The sequence below is a fragment of the Bos indicus genome, chromosome 9 (genome assembly GCF_029378745.1).
Source record: "Bos indicus isolate NIAB-ARS_2022 breed Sahiwal x Tharparkar chromosome 9, NIAB-ARS_B.indTharparkar_mat_pri_1.0, whole genome shotgun sequence".
In the NCBI taxonomy this organism is placed as follows: Eukaryota; Metazoa; Chordata; class Mammalia; order Artiodactyla; family Bovidae; genus Bos; species Bos indicus.
The window spans coordinates 28,041,009-28,061,043 of NC_091768.1; the positions used below are offsets into that span (position 1 = coordinate 28,041,009).

General features: G+C 36.4%; 1 protein-coding gene across 50 annotated transcripts in view; it reads left to right on the plus strand.

Annotated features, from left to right (window-relative positions):
* The window catches only part of TRDN (triadin), a 415,089-nt gene that overhangs the window by 49,570 nt on the left and 345,484 nt on the right, over positions 1–20,035 (plus strand). For all 50 annotated transcript variants that reach the window (XM_070795846.1, XM_070795842.1, XM_070795840.1 and 47 more), the window contains exon 2: positions 6,201–6,410. In XM_070795846.1, coding sequence (XP_070651947.1) covers positions 6,201–6,410 — 210 coding nt within the window. The remainder of the gene's footprint in view (positions 1–6,200; positions 6,411–20,035) is intronic.

Sequence of the window (20,035 nt, forward strand, 5' to 3'; positions counted from 1 at the left end):
TTTATCTTGCCCTCAAAATCCATTTTCATTCAGTTTATATATATAAGAAGAAGCATGATTTAGTTGTTACAGATCTCTGCATATGATACATAGACATTTTTTATTGTAGTATAGTTGATTTATTAATACAATGTTGTGTTAATTTCAGGTGTACGGCAAAGTGATTCAGTTATACATATACATATATTATTTCTTTTTCAGATTATTTTCTCATATAAGTCATCACAAAATATTGAGTAGGGTACCCAGTGCTATATAATAGGCTCTTATTGGTTATCCATTTTATATATATAGTATGTGTTTTCATCCCAGTCTTCTGATTTTCACTCCCTGCCACATTTCCCCTTTGATAACCATGTTTGTTATCAATATAGGATTTATACATACAGATATTCTTCAAACACTAGGATTAATAAAATATACAAGTTAAAAAATGTATAAATCTTCACTCTTCAACTGTATTTGCTTAAGGATATTTTCAATAGAGTTTCTCCAAAATTGTTACTTATGTGCATGTCTTCTGGAACACTTAAAAATATAGTAAAGGTCATTCTTGTAATTGGGATTTACATTCTTAATATAATTTTTAAATAACATTTTTTTCCTTGGATAATATATACTCCCCTTCTCTTCTTTGCTCTCTAATTTTTGAATAAAAAATTTAGTGTTAGAATTTTCCATAAACTGCATCTCACAATTAAATGTGAATTCATAATTAATGATTTTATGAAATGGATATGCAATATTTTATTTATACCATTCTAGAGTGTAGGTGTCTTTCTTGAGCATCCTGGAAGAGAGTGCATTGCTATTGTCCCAGAGGAGTAATAATGGTCAAGTGTGCATGGCGGTTTCCTCATCTGATTAACAAGGCATGAGAAGTTAAGTGAGTTCTTTCAGAAGGCTTGTGATTTATTCTTCAATGCATAACCTGTCTGTGAAGCTGGTCTTTGGAACCACTACATAGACAGCCCCTAATTTTATTTTATAGAGCAGTTTCTTGGCCCTCCAGCCAGAGCCCCACTTCTTTTGAAGCTGATTCTGGCTATCTGGCAATCAAAGTAATTTGTATGAAATCAAAAGGAATGGAATGAAAAAGTAGTCATGGAAAATACTGTCATATACCCTCACTGCTCGGCTTCAATTGTGAGACACCAACTTTCAAGAAGCATCACCCATGTCAAATTACTCAGTAATATTTACCTCTCATTTTTTTCTGCTATATCAATAACTAGCTCTTGTTATCTTCAAAGTGCTTCTCAAACATTAAATAATCTCAGATTACACACTCTTTTCTTTGCATTTATCTTGACCAGCTGTCAGAGAAGGCAATTTATTTCCCCTCAATTTTATTCCTCTTGGCTGTGCATGTGTGTGGCGTCTGTAAATAAATGTGAATGGAAATTGAAAGGTACAAGCTAATGTGTTTCTATAACAAAGGCAACACATAATTTTCCTTAAACAAAATAACCTTCAGATTACTTTCAAATTGCTTATGGTTTTGTTGTTGGATACTCAGAATATGTTTCCATCACTTTTTAATCTTAATTCTTAAGTAGAATTTTTGAAGATGTGAAGATGAAAGACATAAAAAAGATTTTAAAAATTGCTTAGTGTTAACTTTATTTTGTATTTATTTAAAATATCGTACCATAGTTGTTTAGGCAGGACTGTAAGGTGAAATAAAATTTAGAATATACATTAAAAGCAGTTCTTTAAGCAATTAAAAGTCATATTTTAACTCTAAACTTGCATTCAGTTAAGTTCAGTTCAGTCGCTCAGTCGTGTCCGACTCTGTGCGACCCCATAGACAGCAGCCTACCAGGCTCCTCCGTCCCTGGGATTCTCCAGGCAAGAACACTGGAGTGGGTTGCCATTTCCTTCTCCAAGGCATGAAAGTGAAAAGTGAAAGTGAAGTCGCTCAGTCGTGTCCGACTCCTAGCGACCCCCTGGACTGCAGCCCACCAGGCTCCTCTGTCCTTGGGATTTTCCAGGCAAGAGTACTGGAGTGGGGTGCCATTGCCTTCTCCAAAACTTGCATTACTTCCTGAATTTATAGTGTCTCATTTTTTTTTTCTGATAAAAAAGGAGAAAATATATAAATTCTTACTATATTAAAATTTTCTGTCTTTTAAAAATGTGACAAGGGTTCAACTAATTTTGTATCAAATTTCAGTAAGTTTATTCATTCAGTTTCAAGATACCAAACAGCTGTGTACTACATTGTCTGCAGAAATACTCCCTAATACACAGTTCACTGAAGTGACTCTGAAGAGCAAAAGCAATTCTTCCCAGATTCTCTATACAGTTGTAGTAGAAAGCCTTCTGAGGTTAAAAATCCAGAGATTAGCAACATATTAGCTTTCAGGTGGGCCTCTCCTAAACACTCACAATTCACTTATTCTCCTGCAAATCATTATTCCAAAGATTTGATTCACTTGTAGCCCCACTTGAGTCTTAAATCGCATTTCAAAGCACTTCTATCATTCATCCATTTTCAGAACTGCCATTTAGAAGTGATGGGAATTTGGCACCAAAATCAATGAGAGGATATGATATGAGCTCTTTCCAATTTTTTCTTCTTTGAACACCATCTCAAGTACAGTCTGTGAAATCTGTTTTTTAAAGTTATTTTTCCGTCTTGATATCATTTCAACTAAATTGAGTTCTCGAGCTTGAGATATGTATTCACATAGTTTTTCAGAGAAAGAAATTCATTGTTACTATTGTTAATTTATACCTAAAGTTGTTTTAAAACTTTAATTAAATGTTTTTACTGCTGATGTTTCTCATCAGCTTTTTACTCTTAAAAATATATGCCTAGATTCACCACTGTCATCTCAAAATAGTTGCACTAGTTACATCTGTTTATTACTGTTATTTAGTCGCTAAATCATGATTGACTATTTGTGGCTCCATGGACTGTAGCCTACCAGGCTCCTCTGTCCATGGGACTTCCCAGGCAAGAATCCTGGATGGCCCTTTCTTTCTCCAGGTGTTTGTTATTAATACCTACTAATATATGTATACACTTGAATGTGTTTGATTTTCTTTGCCCTAGTCAGTCTAGATTTTATGTCATTTATTTTATTTTTTTACTATATAGGGGAGGTAATTACCATTTTATTGGTAAAGAAACAAAAGGGTAAAACTTTATTAACTAGAATACTTAATTTTGCACGCGTTATTTTCATTTCTTCTGTCAATTAATTGTCTTATGAACTGGATTTATACTTTAAGTATCTGGTGTACACATCTGTTTGAGGGTTCAAACTTTATTTTTGTACTTTTAAAGAATTCAGTTACACTGATAATTTTTGTACTATAACAAAAGTAACTATTTTTATTGATCATCTCTCTTAATTTTGTTAATGGGGTAAACAGTATCCATTAATATGAATCAATTAAAGTATGCATTCCTCTTTTCCTATATTACAAAAAATATATTGATTAGAAAAGACAGTGAGGGAATTATAACATTCTTTTTTTTTTTTTCTGGTTCGTTGAAAATGTCTTAGCCTAATGTGTATGCTTATAAAGTGGAAATAAATGTCTGCATTTATTAGGAGTTAGGCCCTCAACCTTTGCTTCTAAGGTTAATCTTGTGCTTCTAGGCCTTCCATTTAATGACAGTAGTGGTTATAATCCTAGCTGTGGAAATGGTGGTCAATGTAATGATGATAATAATGAAGATTATTGTAAGAGTAATTCCATTTAGGTGAAATTTATTTTGTGAAAAATGTCAAAAAAAGTTTCTGGTTAGGAATGGAAAAAAAACTTTTAAAAAATTTTAATGTCAAAGAAGTTTGAAAATTTGCTTTTTAAAAAAAGAAATTGGGAATATAATTTAGAGATAAAATTGAAAATATTTACTTATGTATATTAAAATATTATTAATCAAAAAATTCACTTTCCTGATGTGTAATTCTTTAATTGTTGCAGACAATGTAGCTCATATTTAAAGGATATGAAATGTGTTGTTAAGTTGTGATGTTGGCAAAAATATTTGGATTGTTAGTGTTTTTTCTCCTTAGCACTTAGGCATTTACTTCACATCTGTATAATTTCTGGTTGGTCTTCAATTGTTTTTAAATAAAACATGACGTATTTATTTCAAATTATCTCTATGTTTCCTCTTGAGATAAGTTTCTATGAGTAAAGATTATCGATATAATCATATATGCCTGCTCTCCACTGAGAGGCAACTTTCTGGGCATGCAAAGGCAGCAACTTTACAGGAGAAACATGAGTTACAAAATTTTTAAATATTTACACATAAAACTATCATTAAAAAGAAAAGGTAAACAGTTGAAGGAAAAAAAATTGCAATATAAGGTTAAAGCAGTACTATCCTATAAGTGTGTATTTATTTATAAGCATGCATGTATACATGCATGCATACACATGCATATATGTATATGTACATTTGTTGTTGCTTTAATCGCGAAATCATGTCCCACTCTTTTTCGACCCCATGGGCTAAAGCCACTCAGGCTCCTCTGTCCATTGGATTGTCCAGGCAAGAATACTAGAGGGAGTTGCCATGCTCTCCTCCAAGGGATCTTCCTGACTCAAGGGTTGAACCCATGTCTCCTGCGTTGAATTATTTACCACTGAATCACCAGGGAAACCTATATATGTACATATCAGATCAGATCAGATCAGATCAGTCGCTCAGTCGTGTCCCACTCTTTGCGACTCCATGAATCGCAGCACGCCAGGCCTCCCTGTCCATCACCAACTCCCGGAGTTCACTGAGACTCACGTCCATCGAGTCAGTGATGCCATCCATATATATAAAACAAAATACATATACATTATATATATGTACATATGAACACAATTTAATAAACCACCAAAAGGAACTTTCTAGAAAAATGAACAAAAAACTTTACAAGATAAGAAATATAAATGAAGAATAAACATATAAAAAGCTTATCTCTAATAATCAAAGAATTGCCAATGAAGTTGAATTATCCTACTATGTGATAACACATATTTTGAACACTGGTAATACCCAGAGTTGTCAAGGATAAGGAAACAGACTGCCTGCATATACAGTTTTCTAAAATAGACTTTCAAATATATGTATATATTCTCAAAAGATATAAAAGTAATTATTTTATTTGCCCAGAAATTCTATGTTTAGAAAATTCTCCTAATAGAAAAATCATTAATAAGTGCTGAGAAAACTTCTGCCATGTTCCAGGGTAGAGTGCTGTTTGACTAAATTATGCATAGCCACGGAATGACATGCCATGTAGCCACTTAAGTGGTGTTTTATGGAATACATACAGCAAGAAAACATGTTTATTATATATCGCCTAGTAAAAAAAATAACAGAGAGTATGATGATGACTTGTCAGGAACAAATAAAATCACGTTTATGTATTTATTTGCATATGCCAAAAAGCAGGTGTAATTAGAACAATATGTCAACAGTTGTTTTGAGGTGCTGAGAACACAAATAAATCAACTATTACTTAATAAAGAGTCTAAATAATTATCTATTTATGTATTTTGCTATTTTTTATAGTTTTGAATTTTCAGTCATAAATGTGTAGACTTTTAAAAGCAAATATAAAAAGGTTTTGGATATAATAAGATTTTTCCAACATTAATCTCTTAGATTTTCTGTGCCCCTTTCACAAATAAAAATGAATGACATCAATAGAGGGTCAGTTACGCTGTTAAACCAGGATATCCAAAAGGAATTTCATCCATTTGAACTATTTTATCCCTGATTTTGTTTCTCTCCCAGAGGAGATGTTTTGCTTGCATTTAGACCTGACGTATGAACCTAAATAAGTGAAAAAGGTATTAAAAAGCAACTTGACCAGAAAAGCCATTGCCCTTGATGGTAGTGAATAAAGGCGGTGGTAAGGGAGATGTAAAAATGATTGAAGGCGATGCCAAGGTTTATGGCCTGGGTGGCAGTATTTATGGAACTTAGGAGACTAGGAATGCCGATTATGAGGGCCTATGGGTATCAGAGTGCAGGGTAAATGCTGAGGAAGTAAAAATGCGGTAATGGACAGGGAGTTTGGCCCTACCACTAAGGAGGTGTACTCTGCCGTAGAAAGTGCGGTAAAAGAGCTATATGTACTTATATAAGTCTGTGATTTGTGAGGGTTTTTTTGTCATCAATATTTGATGTGAAATCCTAAACCGTAATTCTCCTTTCTCAAATGTTTGATTAGGAAATGCATCTACAACCACGACTGTGATAGACAGCAAGAATGGATCTGTGCCCAAGGCCTCTGGAAAAGTGCTGAAGAGGACAGTCACAGAGGACCTAGTGACGACATTCAGCTCCCCAGCAGCCTGGCTTCTGGTCATCGCTCTCATCATCACATGGTCAGCTGTGGCCGTTGTTATGTTTGACTTAGTGGATTACAAAAACTTATCAGGTAAGGTCCATGAAGCTTGGCTCTTACATGAAAAGAAGCGGTGTTTTCTCCAGCTCTAGCTTTGTTTCTCTTTGCCCCGCAAATAAAGCGTCCTACTACAAACATGCTTGAAGGCCACTGAGGGCTAGTTCCCATCTTCACCTTTCCTTCTTCTCTTTGTCTGTTTTCCTTATAGATTTCAAATGCAGCCTTATTTGAAGAGCTGAGTAAAAGCTGAATGCTATAGTCCCATGAGGTTAATGATCCCAAAGCATGGTGGTGGTGGATATTTGGTTTGGGAATAGGGATTTTATCAACCAATAATAAAGGATAATTTGTAGATCTTATACTTGATTAGTACTCCTTTATAAAGGAATAAAGTGTAAGGGGTAACATAAAACTAAACCAAACGAAATAAAGCACTTTTGGATAAATGGAAAATTGTGTAAGTCCCCTCACCATCTGGTTCCAAGCTTCCTTCCCAGATATTCTCTTTGCTCCTCCCATTGAATGAATAGCCAGTTACTCAGTCATGTAGGACTCATTGTGACCCCATGGACAAGCAAAAGTAGTGGAGTGGGTTGCCATGCCCTCCTCCAGGGGATCTTCCCAACCAGGGATTGCACCCACATCTCCTATGTCTTCTGCATTGGCAGGTGAATTCTTTACCAATGAGCCACCTGAGAAGCCCTTGCTCCTCCCACTGGAACCCCCTATTTTGAGTTTTCTAATTATTTGTAATGAGATACTATGACCAACCATGTATTTTATAATTTGAAGTGAGATAGGTATAGCACAGAGCTTCCCAGGTGGTGCTAATAGTAAAGTACCCACCTGCCAATGTAGGAGACATGGGTTCAGTCCCTGGGTTGGGAAGATCCTCTGGAGGAGTGCATGGCAACCTACTCTAGTATTCTCGCCTGGAGAATCCCATGGACAGAGGCACCTGGCTGGCTATAGTCATAGGATCGCATAGAGTCAGACACAATTAAAGTGACTTAGCACATACACCTGCAGGAAGATCACAAGTAATGAAATTTAGATTTTCACTGTGGCCTATTCAGTGTCTGAGTATGTTGTTCATCTCTTTGTTCAAGGTCTTTTTGTATTTTTTAAATTATATTTGTTTATTTCCACATCTGCCATGCTCTATTGACTGAGTTCCTTGAGGGAAGGAATCAGTCAGGTGCTCTGTAAGTATTAAATGAATAGATGAATGAGTTTATGCTTATGTCTTTGTATCATAAGCAAAAACATTTCATCAACCTCTTAATGTGCTCATTCATATTTGCACTGAGCACCACCCAACCCACCTGTTCTTTCTGTAGTAGGAGTGGATTCAGTAGAGCACAGAAACTGTTATGTTGCATTCTATACAGTAAGAGATCCTCTATTTCTCATTATGGTATTTTGCTTATTCAACAGTTATTATCATCAAGTATCTACTATATGTGCCAAGAAATGGCTAAGTTAAAAGAAATGCTAGTAGGAGTAAGGGGAAGTCATAAAAATGTATGGTTGGGTTTATTGACATGGAGGTGTGACTGAGTCAACTGCCCCCATACCATTGTGGTGGGCTAAAGTGAGCATGAGCATCATACAACAGAGAGACAAATCCCACGATGTCAACCAGAGCAAAAGGGCTGTTTATATAGAGCCATGAGCATCTGCTTTAAATAGGCAGTTGTTTTGATACTGTGTATAAGGCAGCCTCTTAAAAGAATATACTGTTAAAAATGTGAATAATATAAAATATGACCTAGAATTTTAAGTGAAAATCAGTTGGTTACATTCCTCTAGGAGATTTCATTTCCCTTGAGCCTAATTGAATGTGATATTTCATCCATTCTTTATAAGAATTTCATTCATTCAAATTTTAGAACCAAATATGGTCATAAAATATAGTTCTTCAATTTTTATAGTAGATGTATTTTAGAATTGCATGTAAATCTAATATTTGTAAAGTTACTATTTTAATAAGTGTACTAAAGAAATTACTGTTGAGTTTGTCTTTAATTATTTGATAAAATGAGCAGCTACATATAATTAGACTTTCAGGTTAGATTATTTGAATGCAAGACACACTTACAGTCCACAGTAGAGCTTCCTTGGACTACTGTAATGAGAAACTATGGATAATGCCTCTGTTACTGGTATCACATTTGATTGGCAAAAAATAACCTCTGTATTCCTACTACTTCATTTCTTCTTTCAGGAAGTGCTTATTAAGTACATCTTCTTTGTGAAGACTCTTCCTCCAGTTCTCTATATTTATTAATGACCTAACCATCTCTCCATTCCCTGCAAAAAGAAACCTGCAAGTCATCTTTTAAATCTTCTGGGCACCTGATCAATTACCATACTGTGTGCCAGCCAGCCTTCGTACCCCTCATAAATTTGCTTCCTCCTCGTATGACCACGGTCTCCATTACGACACTTTAGACCTTGATTGTCGTTCAAGGGTGCTAGTGCACTTTCTTCTTGCCTGCCTCATCCAGTCTCTCCCTTTTAACATTGCCCTTAAGGTATCTTCATAAAACATAAGTTTCATCACGTATTTTTGCCAAGTACAGCTCCCCTGGCATGAAATTCAAGTCCTTGGCTCGGCCCTTTATGTTCATCTTGTGATTCCGCTCATGTGCCCCATGCTACCTCCCACTGCTCTCACCTGTTTTTCTTTCCCTAGGAGCACATACACTCTCACTGCTCCCCGCCTCCGCTCGTGCTGTCCTTTCCCCATGCCATGGTCCAATATAGCAGAAAGTGTACGAAAGAGGCCACGAATGTTTACTCTGGTACTGGATTTTTCCTCTCTATTATTAATAAATCCAGATCTTGGAACTTTCTAGCTGTTGTGAGAAAAGTTGCTTGGAATTTCTTTGCTTCTGTTTCATCATTTAAACAGTGGGGATAATATTAGTACCCATGCAATAAGATTATTAAGGAAATCATATAAATGAATTTATTTGTGGAGTGTTCAGAACAGAACCCGGTTTATCACAAAGTACTGTGTACATTTTAATACCACTAGTGAGAGATTCATTCCTCTTTTCTTGAAGGATGGATTCATCCCTTTTTTGCTAAATGTTTCCAGATTTCCTAGGAAACACTCGCTGTGCCATGCTTTCCTTTTCTTAGTCCCTTATGGGCACCAGTATTATCAGCAGCTATCACATTGTATTATTAGTATCTGTTTACTTGTCCATCTCATTCAGAAACTTAAACTTATTCAAGGAAGAAACTCTCTTATTCATCTCTGTACATGAGTATCTGTCATGTAGCATATGTTTTGCTGTATATTGCTTAAAGGAATGAATAATGCTGATATTTTGATTTTGAAATAATTCCGTAATAATGAAGAAACAAATATTTATCATAAAAATTTTATTTCACCCAGCTTCTGAGCAACTTAAAAAATTAATAAGTAATTTAATTTTTAAGTAATTTTAATTTGACAAAATTATATGTGTGTTAGTCACTCAGTCATATTGCCACCCCATGGACTATAGCCCACCAGGCTCCTCTGTCGGTGGAATTTTCTAGGCAAGAATACTGGAGTGGGTTGCCATTTTCTTCTTCAAATTTTGGGACTTCCCTATAGCTCAGATGGTAAAGAATCTGCCTGCAATGCAGGAGACCTGGGTTTGATCCCTGGGTCGGGAAAATGCCCTGGAGAAGGAAATGGCAACCCACCCTAGTATTCTTGCCTGGAGAACCCATGGACAGAGGAGCCTAGTGGGCTACAAATTTAACAAAATTAGAATAAGAAAATTGAATATGTTTATAAGATGAAATGATACTTTTCATATTTTGTAATAGTCATCTACGGCTGCATAGTAAATTACCTTAAAAGTAAGAGGTTTAAAGAATAATAAATAACTATCGCTTTACACAGTGTCTGTGGGTCAGGAATTTGGGGATGGCTTAGGTGGGTGGTTCTGGTATAGGGTATATCTTGAGGTTGCCATGAAAACACTGGCTGGGGTCGCAGACATCTGAAAATTTTTCTGGGGTTGCGGAGTCATTGGCAAGATGTCTCACTCACTTGGCTGTCAAGTTAATGCCGGTTTGTCCTCAGAACATGGCACCTGGTGTCTCTAGACTGAGTGATCCAAGAAAGAGCAAGACAGAAGTCACAATGCCCTTTATAGCCTACACTTGCAAATGACACACTGCCATTTCTGTAAAATCCTTTTGGTCACACAGTTCATCCTACTCAGTGTTGGAAGAGACTGCACAGTGGTATGAGTGCCCATAGGCAAAAATCACTGGGGCCAAGGTGGTGGTTGGCTACCACGTATTATATTGTCAGAAAGTTATATTGCCAAGTTATGTATTTTTGGATGAATACTTAAATCTAAAGAAGTAGCATTCAATTCTCTTACTTGAAAAAGAGAGACAGGTGCAAAGAGAAAGTTGGTGTATTGGAATGGCTGGTATCATGGGGCCATATCTAGGAAAATAAATATTCTCTAATGAATTTGATATCTTAAAAATCTCAAAACTAAAATTCTCAATGAGATATATATATATAATTCTTCAAATAAGAAATTCAAATACTTTTTGCTAATTAAAATTTGAATAATTTCTAGAACCAAAAGAGTATAAGTTCAAGGACATTGTATAATTACAGCATAAAACTTCTAACTCATATTAACCACTGGTTGGATAGTATACATACACTTATATTAAAATTCTGGTTTATTTTCTCCATTTATTATGTTTTCAACCTCTCTTTAATGTTGTTTTTACAACAACATTTTTGCAGAAAAAACATTCACTTCATTGAGAGTTTCAAATATAAATGATTCTCTTATGTTTCTAATGCTATTTTTAATTGGTGCCTCTCAAACATTTACTAGGGATAAATATTATTACTATGATGGGGCTTCTGTACTGCATAGTAGTCTTTGAAATATGTATTGTTAATGTTTAAAAACAAGGTTGGTGGTAGAAGAAAGCATATCAGAAATAGTTCTGAAGACCAGGCAGGTTTACTGTCCTTGGGCTCTGGCACTTGAGAAAAGTAGATAAGCAACTCCAATATATTAAAAAATGTTTACAGAGAAATGAAAATCTGTTTTCATAAGCAAGTACTGGATTGGGAAGAATGATTCTCATCTGGACAATCTTCTCAATTCGCTATTCTCTGAATTTGATTTGGTTGATCTGTATATAATCTACTTGTGAAGCACTAGTAGAAGTAACTTTTAATATGTGCTTAATTCAAAAGACTGGGTTCACTTATATCTCTATAGCCTACAAGTTAGCATTACTAGGTGGTTACCTTTTCTTGTCTGTAAACTAGGGATGACACCTGGATTCCTGGTCTGAAAAATTTGTGACTTTGCTTCATCTCTTCAAATAGGACAAATTTTAGGGCAACAAAATCAGATATTAGATAAGAGATTTCACCTACCCTTCATTTCTTACTAAATGCAATGTCGAAATACTATTCCAGTAATACTCTTGTCTACTTTGATCAGAGTAGAGTCACTATCAGATCAGATCAGATCAGATCAGTCGCTCAGTCATGTCTGACTCTTTGCGACCCCATGAATCACAGCACGCCAGGCCTCCCTGTCCATCACCAACTCCCGGAGTTCACTCAGACTCACATCCATCGAGTCAGTGATGCCATCCAGCCATCTCATTCTCTGTCGTCCCCTTCTCCTCCTGCCCCCAATCCCTCCCAGCATCAGAGTCTTTTCCAATGAGTCAACTCTTCGCATAAGGTGGCCAAAGTACTGGAGTTTCAGCTTTAGCATCATTCCTTCCAAAGAAATCCCGGGGCTGATCTCCTTCAGAATGGACTGGTTGGATCTCCTTGCAGTCCAAGGGATTCTCAAGAGTCTTCTCCAACACCACACTTCAAAAGCATCAATTCTTTGGCTCTCAGCCTTCTTCACAGTCCAACTCTCACATCCATACATGACCACAGGAAAAACCATAGCCTTGACTAGATGCACCTTTGTTGGCAATGTCTCTGCTTTTGAATATGCTATCTAGGTTTGTCATAACTTTCCTTCCAAGGAGCAAGTGTCTTTTAATTTCATGGCTGCAGTCACCATCTGCAGTGATTTTGGAGCCCAGAAAAATAAAGTCTGACACTGTTTCCACTGTTTCCCCATCTATTTCCCATGAAGTGATGGGACCAGATGCCATGATCTTCGTTTTCTGAATGTTGAGCTTTAAGGCAAATTTTTCACTCTCCACTTTCACTTTCATCAAGAGGCTTTTGAGTTCCTCTTCACTTTCTGCCATAAGGGTGGTGTCATCTGCATATCTGAGATGATTGGTATTTCTCCCGGCAATCTTGATACCAGCTTGTGTTTCTTCCAGTCCAGCGTTTCTCATGATGTACTCTGCATAGAAGTTAAATAAACAGGGTGACAATACACAGCCTTGACGAACTCCAAATAGGAAACTATTTGGAACCAGTCTGTTGTTCCATGTCCAGTTCTAACTGTTGCTTCCTGACCTGCATATGGATTTCTCAAGAGGCAGGTCAGGTGGTCTGGTATTCCCATCTCTGTCAGAATTTTCCACAGTTTATTGTGATCCACACAGTCAAAGGCTTTGGCATAGTCAATAAAGCAGAAATAGATGTTTTTCTGGAACTCTCTTGCTTTTTCCATGATCCAGCGGATGTTGGCAATTTGATCTCTGGTTCCTCTGCCTTTTCTAAAACCAGCTTGAACATCAGGAAGTTCACGTTTCACATATTGCTGAAGCCTGGCTTGGAGAATTTTGAGCATTACTTTACTAGCATGTGAGATGAGTGCCATTGTGCAGTAGTTTGAGCATTCTTTGGCATTAACTTCCTTTGGGATTGGAATGAAAACTGACCTTTTCCAGTCCTGTGGCCACTGCTGAGTTTTCCAAATTTGCTGGCATATTGAGTGCAGCCCTTTCACAGCATCATCTCTCAGGATTTGGAATAGCTCAACTGGAATTCTATCACCTCCACTAGCTTTGTTCGTAGTGATGGTTTCTAAGGCCCACTTGACTTCACATTCCAGGATGTCTGGCTCTAGGTGAGTGATCACACCATCATGATTATGTGGGTCATGAAGATCTTTTATGTACAGTTCTGTGTATTCTTGCCACCTGTTCTTAATATCTCTGCTTCTGTTAGGTCCATACCATTTGTATCCTTTATTGAGCCCATCTTTGCATGAAATGTTCCTTTGATATCTCTGATTTTCTTGAAGAGACCCCCAGTCTTTCCCATTCTGTTGTTTTCCTCTATTTCTTTGCATTGATCGCTGAGGAAGGCTTTCTTATCTCTTCTTGCTATTCTTTGGAACTCTGCATTCAGATGCTTATCTTTCCTTTTCTCCTTTGTTTTTCGCTTCTTTTCTTTTCACAGCTATTTGTAAGGCCTCTCCAGATATCCATTTTGCTTTTTTGCATTTCTTTTCCATGGGGATGGTCTTGATCCCTGTCTCCTGTACAATGTCACGAACCTCATTCCAAAGTTCATCAGGCACTCTATCTATCAGATCTAGGCCCTTAAATCTATTTCTCACTTCCACTGTATAATCATAAGGGATTTGATTTAGGTCATACCTGGATGGTCTAGTTGTTTTCCCTACTTTCTTCAATTTAAGTCTGAAGTTGGCAATAAGGAGTTCATGATCTGATCCACAGTCAGCTCCTGGTCTTGTTTTTGCTGACTGTATAGAGCTTCTCCATCTTTGGCTGCAAAGAATATAACAATCTGATTTCGGTGTTGACCATCTATAAGTAATGTAAAATAGGGAATTTATTTTGTGTGACTTGGACATTCTTGGAAGCTGATTAAGCAGTCTAGATGAGGCTGTTGTAATTTATCTGGTACAGGGTCAGAAGTCGACAGAGTTGAAGACAGGGTAGAAGAGAAATATAACTGTTTATTTTCTCTTTCTAAATTCTTGGCTAGGGCCCCTCTAGCAAAAGACAAATTAACAAGAGAAAGGCATTCAGATTTATTTAATATAAGTTTTATGTGACATAGGAGCCCTTCATAAGGAAATGAAGACCTTAAGAGGCAGTTAGACTTGAGCATTTTAGTGGTTGCTTTGATGAAAAATTGTAAAAAAATGTGACAGGACCAAAAAGGGTCTGAGCTAACTATAGCGAGCTGGAGGACACAGTGAGGCTTGTTCATTCAGATTCCTCTGGACTTTTGGGGACAAGGACATTACTTTCCTCTGGGCATAGTGGGTGCCCTCTCACACAAGGGTTTATGACCTGCTTCAGAGGAAGATCAGAAAATTCTTGCACATGCTCTTTCTCTAATTCTTCCAGCTTGGTATGCTATGGAGCCACAGGTTAGGGTAGCATATCCTGAACTCCTTCACTGAAAAGGACAGATGGAAATAGAAAGGGGAGACTAAGAACAAATGGAACCCTCGTTTGATTCTTACCACTTCTAATTATGATGATGTGGGTGAGCTTCAATATAAGCTGGTGCCTTCCACCTTGGGAACACACGAGCCTTACACCAGGGTTTCGAGATGCTGAAGGAGGAAATCCAGTGGGAACTCAAAGAGATGCAGTCCACTGCTATCACGGGTCAAGATCAGCCTGTGTGTTTGTCGTAATGTGCATTGCATGAGAGGTGACAAAGCCTGCTCTACACCAACCTTCAGAGAATAAACAGTGGTTATTACTTCTATTTTGTCTTCCACAGCTCCTATAAATTTCTCTCACACATAACAGTTACCTGGAACATTCATATAAGGGAATCCTGGGAAACATAGTTCTAGTTAGAGATTAGAGAGCACACGAAGCCACACCATAGGATGACTATATCATCCAGAATAGGACACCTGCGAGAGTGGAATGGAGATCACAAGGCTGCTAGAGGCCTTGCCCCCAAGCTTCTGTAGACTCAGCCAGGAGGTCCTTCCAGAAAACAGAGGGGTGTCCTGATAATTTAATGACTCAGTATCAGAATTTGTGGTCTTTGTTGATACTCCTTATAGACTTCTTTGTCTTATTTACAGATACAACTTTCTCTCTAAACAATAAATGCAAGCAAGTAGTATTGCTAAAGAAATGACTACAAACTTAGAGGCCTTTGTGGATGTTAATGATCTTCCTCTAGGTCAGAATGTACAGGAATAAATTGTAGTGATTTGTGGCTTTTCTTAACTTAAGAACAAGGGTCATAATTTATTAGCATCTTCATGCATAAGAAGGGAAAATCATTGTGTGGCTATATCCGGGGGGTCTCAAAGCACATAAAGTAATTTTTTGCAGGCATTCCACAAAATATTTCAAAACAATTTTGAAAAAATAGAGAAGATAATCTATGTAAAACATACCTGCTTGGCACATAGGAAGCACTCATTAAATGTAACTTGAATTTGAATCTTATTACCAGGAAGTAAGATCAGTAATCTGAGAAGAGAGCCAGCCAGAATATGATGGTAAGAAGCATCAATTTCTTATGAAAGTCTTGCAGACATCTCCTGATGTGCCTTTTAAATAGATTTTCTAATGAGGTGTGCCATTTATCTACTGCTCTTGAAAATTAATTTCCCTGATTTTTCTTCCCCTGGCACTTAGCCCAGTAACACAGGTGCACTGCTTGTCAGGGTATGAGTTTAGATGAGCAAAATGACTGAGGGAAGACCCAAAGTCAATCAGAATGTTTAAATTTAACATTTAATAGTTATGTATACATGTATATGTGTGTCTGTGTGTGTGTGTATAGAAATGACTGTGTGACTGTATATATATGAATTTGTTATTACATTTCAGGAGACTTGGAAAACTGGAACACTAAATGCAACATTTTAAGACTTTATCAGTTCTCCTGTGTACTGAGTTTTCAAGAATAGTTGACATTTTGTGTGCTTCTTATTCTGATTCAAGTCTTATCTCCAACCCCACATTTTCTGTTCAGTGTCCCAGGCTTATTTAGTCCTCTTGGTCACCATATCTAAAAGGATACATTTCATTACTTAATTGCAATCTGCTCTTAAACACCTTAAGGAGATAGCAGTTTTTGTAGTCCAGTGGTTCCCAGATCCTAATCAAGTTTTGTTGATTCTTCATGAAATGAAGAAAAAGATAAAGAAGAATTTATCCACTTTAAAGATGTGTCCTTATTTCTATTACTTATACATTTTTGGTCTGAAAATTTTATTTTGAAATGATGATAATGGCAGATACTGTTTCTGTTACAGTTTTTTAAATGACATTTTCTTACAAAATAAAAAGTTAGCAGTTCGATGTTGGGCTCCAGGTTTTTGCTGGTGGCAGTTTTCAAGGTCAAAAACCCCCAAATTTGATACCAATGCTCTATTCCATTCATTTGAACCTTGGCAAATGATAGTTTATATTTATAAATGCATCTAGTTGGATACAATTATAAATCATATCAAATGTTAATACCCACTTTTCAATGGTCCAACTATTAAATATCTTTTCATGCTGCGCTTGGATTCGCTTCCTTAGAGAAACCTTTTCTGAACTTTGAATGTAAATCAAGGTACTCTATCCTAATTCCCCATTATATCATTTACTCTTTACCCACAGCACTTATTACAAGTTGTATGTATCTTTGATTGTGTGTGATTATTTATTTAATATCTCTCTTCTCCACTTATCTGTTAGTTTTGCAAGGAAAGTGACTGACTGTTTTATCTGCTTGATTTTTCTAGTACTTAGAAGTGTTTAGCACTGTGAGCTCAATAAACATCTGAATGAATGCTAAGATGAAAGCATGAATATATAAGTAAATAAATAAAGGAAAATGTGGTAGCATTTTTTACACTCTGAATGCTGAGTAATGAGCATAGTTGTTCCTTATGATGACTTTGAAAGTGTTAGGATTCACTTTTTAAACTTCTGTCTCCCTGATTGAAACTTAAGCATCTCAAAGAAAAGATTGTCTCATTTATCTTACTATTCTTGTTAGCCTGCTGACTGCCTGCCACATACTGTTTGGTACAATTTGTATGAGCTTAACAGGAGTTATTTGCTAAGCATACATAGCAAGCAAACAAGCAAAAACACAAGACAGCAATAATAAAAGAACACATGGACCTCAAGCCCCGAGTGAAGTAGTGGAGTGCAGGCTTTGGATTGCAGCCCTCACTCCGGTTAGTAGCTGTGTAACCATGGAAACATGACTTTCTGTGCCTCAGTTCCATTCTCTGTAGGCAGTGATAGTATCTGCTTCATGTGGTTCCGTGATCACTGAATGAGGTAATATATACAAGACACTTGGAATTTTGAATGGCACATAGTAATTGTTAGATAAATTGTAGTTAGTATTATTTTAATTTATTCTTCATGACTTTAAGGCTATTCAGTGTTTCAGAAAGATGAATAGGCATATTTCAAAAAGATGGATTGACTACATGCTTTCCAATTTTAAATATCATTTGAATATACATAGATTTTCCCAGTTATACAATAGAAATACAATGATTAAAGTATTCTATTTTATTTTCACACTGAGGGAATGTTCCAGCCTTTCTGAAATAGTTTGTTATTTTTCTATGATATATAGTAAGTACATAATTCATGACCCTACATGCTACATTGTAATGTGGTGAAAATAACTTTAAAATGATTTCTGTGGCTAACATAGTGATAGAATAGCTAAAGAGAATATATAATATAATCAAGAGTTTCTCAAACCAAATCTTAACTTGATGAAATACATGTTTATTAAATAATTAGTCAGAATATGCTAATTGCTATATTAACCTCAAATTTAATATCTTTCTTCTTCACTGGTCTGCTAAGTTTATAACATACTGATCCAAGTAAGTCATCTAACTGGAGTACTATGATATTTTAACTCTTCTTCTGCTACCAGAAAATTAATTCTATAGCTTGGGAAAAAAAAATCTGTAGAAATCTACTAATATAAATCTACAGAAAACTTGCTTTCTCATTCCTTATTAATTCATGTAACATTGGGATTGTATTTATATTTCAGCTATAATATACTTTTCTAAGAGGAGGAAAGTTAATTTTTTCAATTGATGTAATAACATCCACACCATGCTTATTAATAAAAGTATAATAAGACTCTTAAATTTTTCTATAGATGCTTGATAAGAATAAAAAACAACAGCCAAAAGTTGTTTGTGACTTTTATTTCAGGATATAAAATGCCCTTGGATATAAAATGACATGGATCTAGCTCCAGCTAGCTGGAAATATTCCAGGCTTAAACATCTGCAACGCAATTTTGCCAGTAAAAAGTTGGTTGATTGGGGTCATATTGAGAAAGAAAGGTGAAATGTACATTTATTTGCATTAATGCTTCTTACTGCCTCAAAAAGTAACAGTTGAGGTACAGTGAAGGACAACTTAGAAACATGCTGTGAAACTGTTTAACACCCACATAATCACACGATTTAAACTAAAGTTGCTTGTTTTTAATGTTATTAAGTTTCCACACAAGCGTACATTTTTAAAATATTGAAGTTGGTTAATAGTGAAGATGAGTGTGGGAAAATTTCAATTGCAAAAATGTTAAAAATCAGAAGGAAAATGCACACGCCTCCGATGTTGAATGGCAAGAATCGGAGCCTCTGACTATTCAGATGTAGATTAGAAGAAGTCAGTCATTTCCTCAGGCAGTCAATAAAACAATGCACTCACTAAGTCAGTCAGCTCAGTCATTCAGTCCTGTGGGACTCTTTGCAACCCCATAGACTGCAGCATGCCAAGCCTCCTTGTCCATCACCAACTCGCGGAGCTTACTCAAACTCTTGTCCATTGAATCGGTGATTCCATCCAACCATCTCATCTTCTGTCGCCCCCTTCTCCTCCTGACTTGAGTCTTTCCCAGCATCAGGGTCTTTTCAAATGAGTCAGTTCTTCGCATCAGGTGGCCAAAAGTATTGGAGTTTCAGCTTCAGCATCAGTCCTTCCATTGAATATTCAGGACTGATTTCCTTGAGGATAGACTGGTTGGATCTCCTTCCAGTCCAAGGGACTCTCAAGAGTCTTCTTCAGCACCACAGTTCAAAGGAATCATTTCTTCGGCACTCAGCTTTCTTTGTAGTCCAATTCTCACATCCATACACGACTACAGGAAAAAAACCATAGCTTTAACTAGATGGACCTTTTTCAGCAAAGTAATGTCTCTGCTTTCTAATATGCTGTCTATGTTGGTCATAGCTTTTCTTCCAAGGAGCAGGTGTCTTAATTTCATGGCTGCAGTCACCATCTGCAGTGATTTTGGAGCCCAAGAAAATAAAGTCTGTCACTGTTTCCATTGTTTCCCCATCTGTTTGCTATGAAGTGATGGAACTGGATGTCTTAATATTAGTTTTCTGAACATTGAGTGTTAAGGCAACTTTTTCACTCTCCTCTTTCACTTTCATCAAGAGGCTCTTTAGTTTACTTTCTGCCATAATGGCAGTGTAATCTATGTATCTGAGGTTATTGATATTTTTCCCGGCAGTCTTGATTCCAGCTTGTGCTTCATCTAGCCTGGCATTTTGCATGATGTACTCTGCATATAACTTAAATAAGCAGGAGGACAATATATAGCTTTGACGTACTCCTTACGAACTCACTAAAATTGCTTGTAAATCAGGATCCTAGTTTTTCTTTGCTTTAAATGCATCTAAGTATCTACATCTGAAAGTATTTTGTTTTGTTTTTTTTTTCAAAATTGTAAC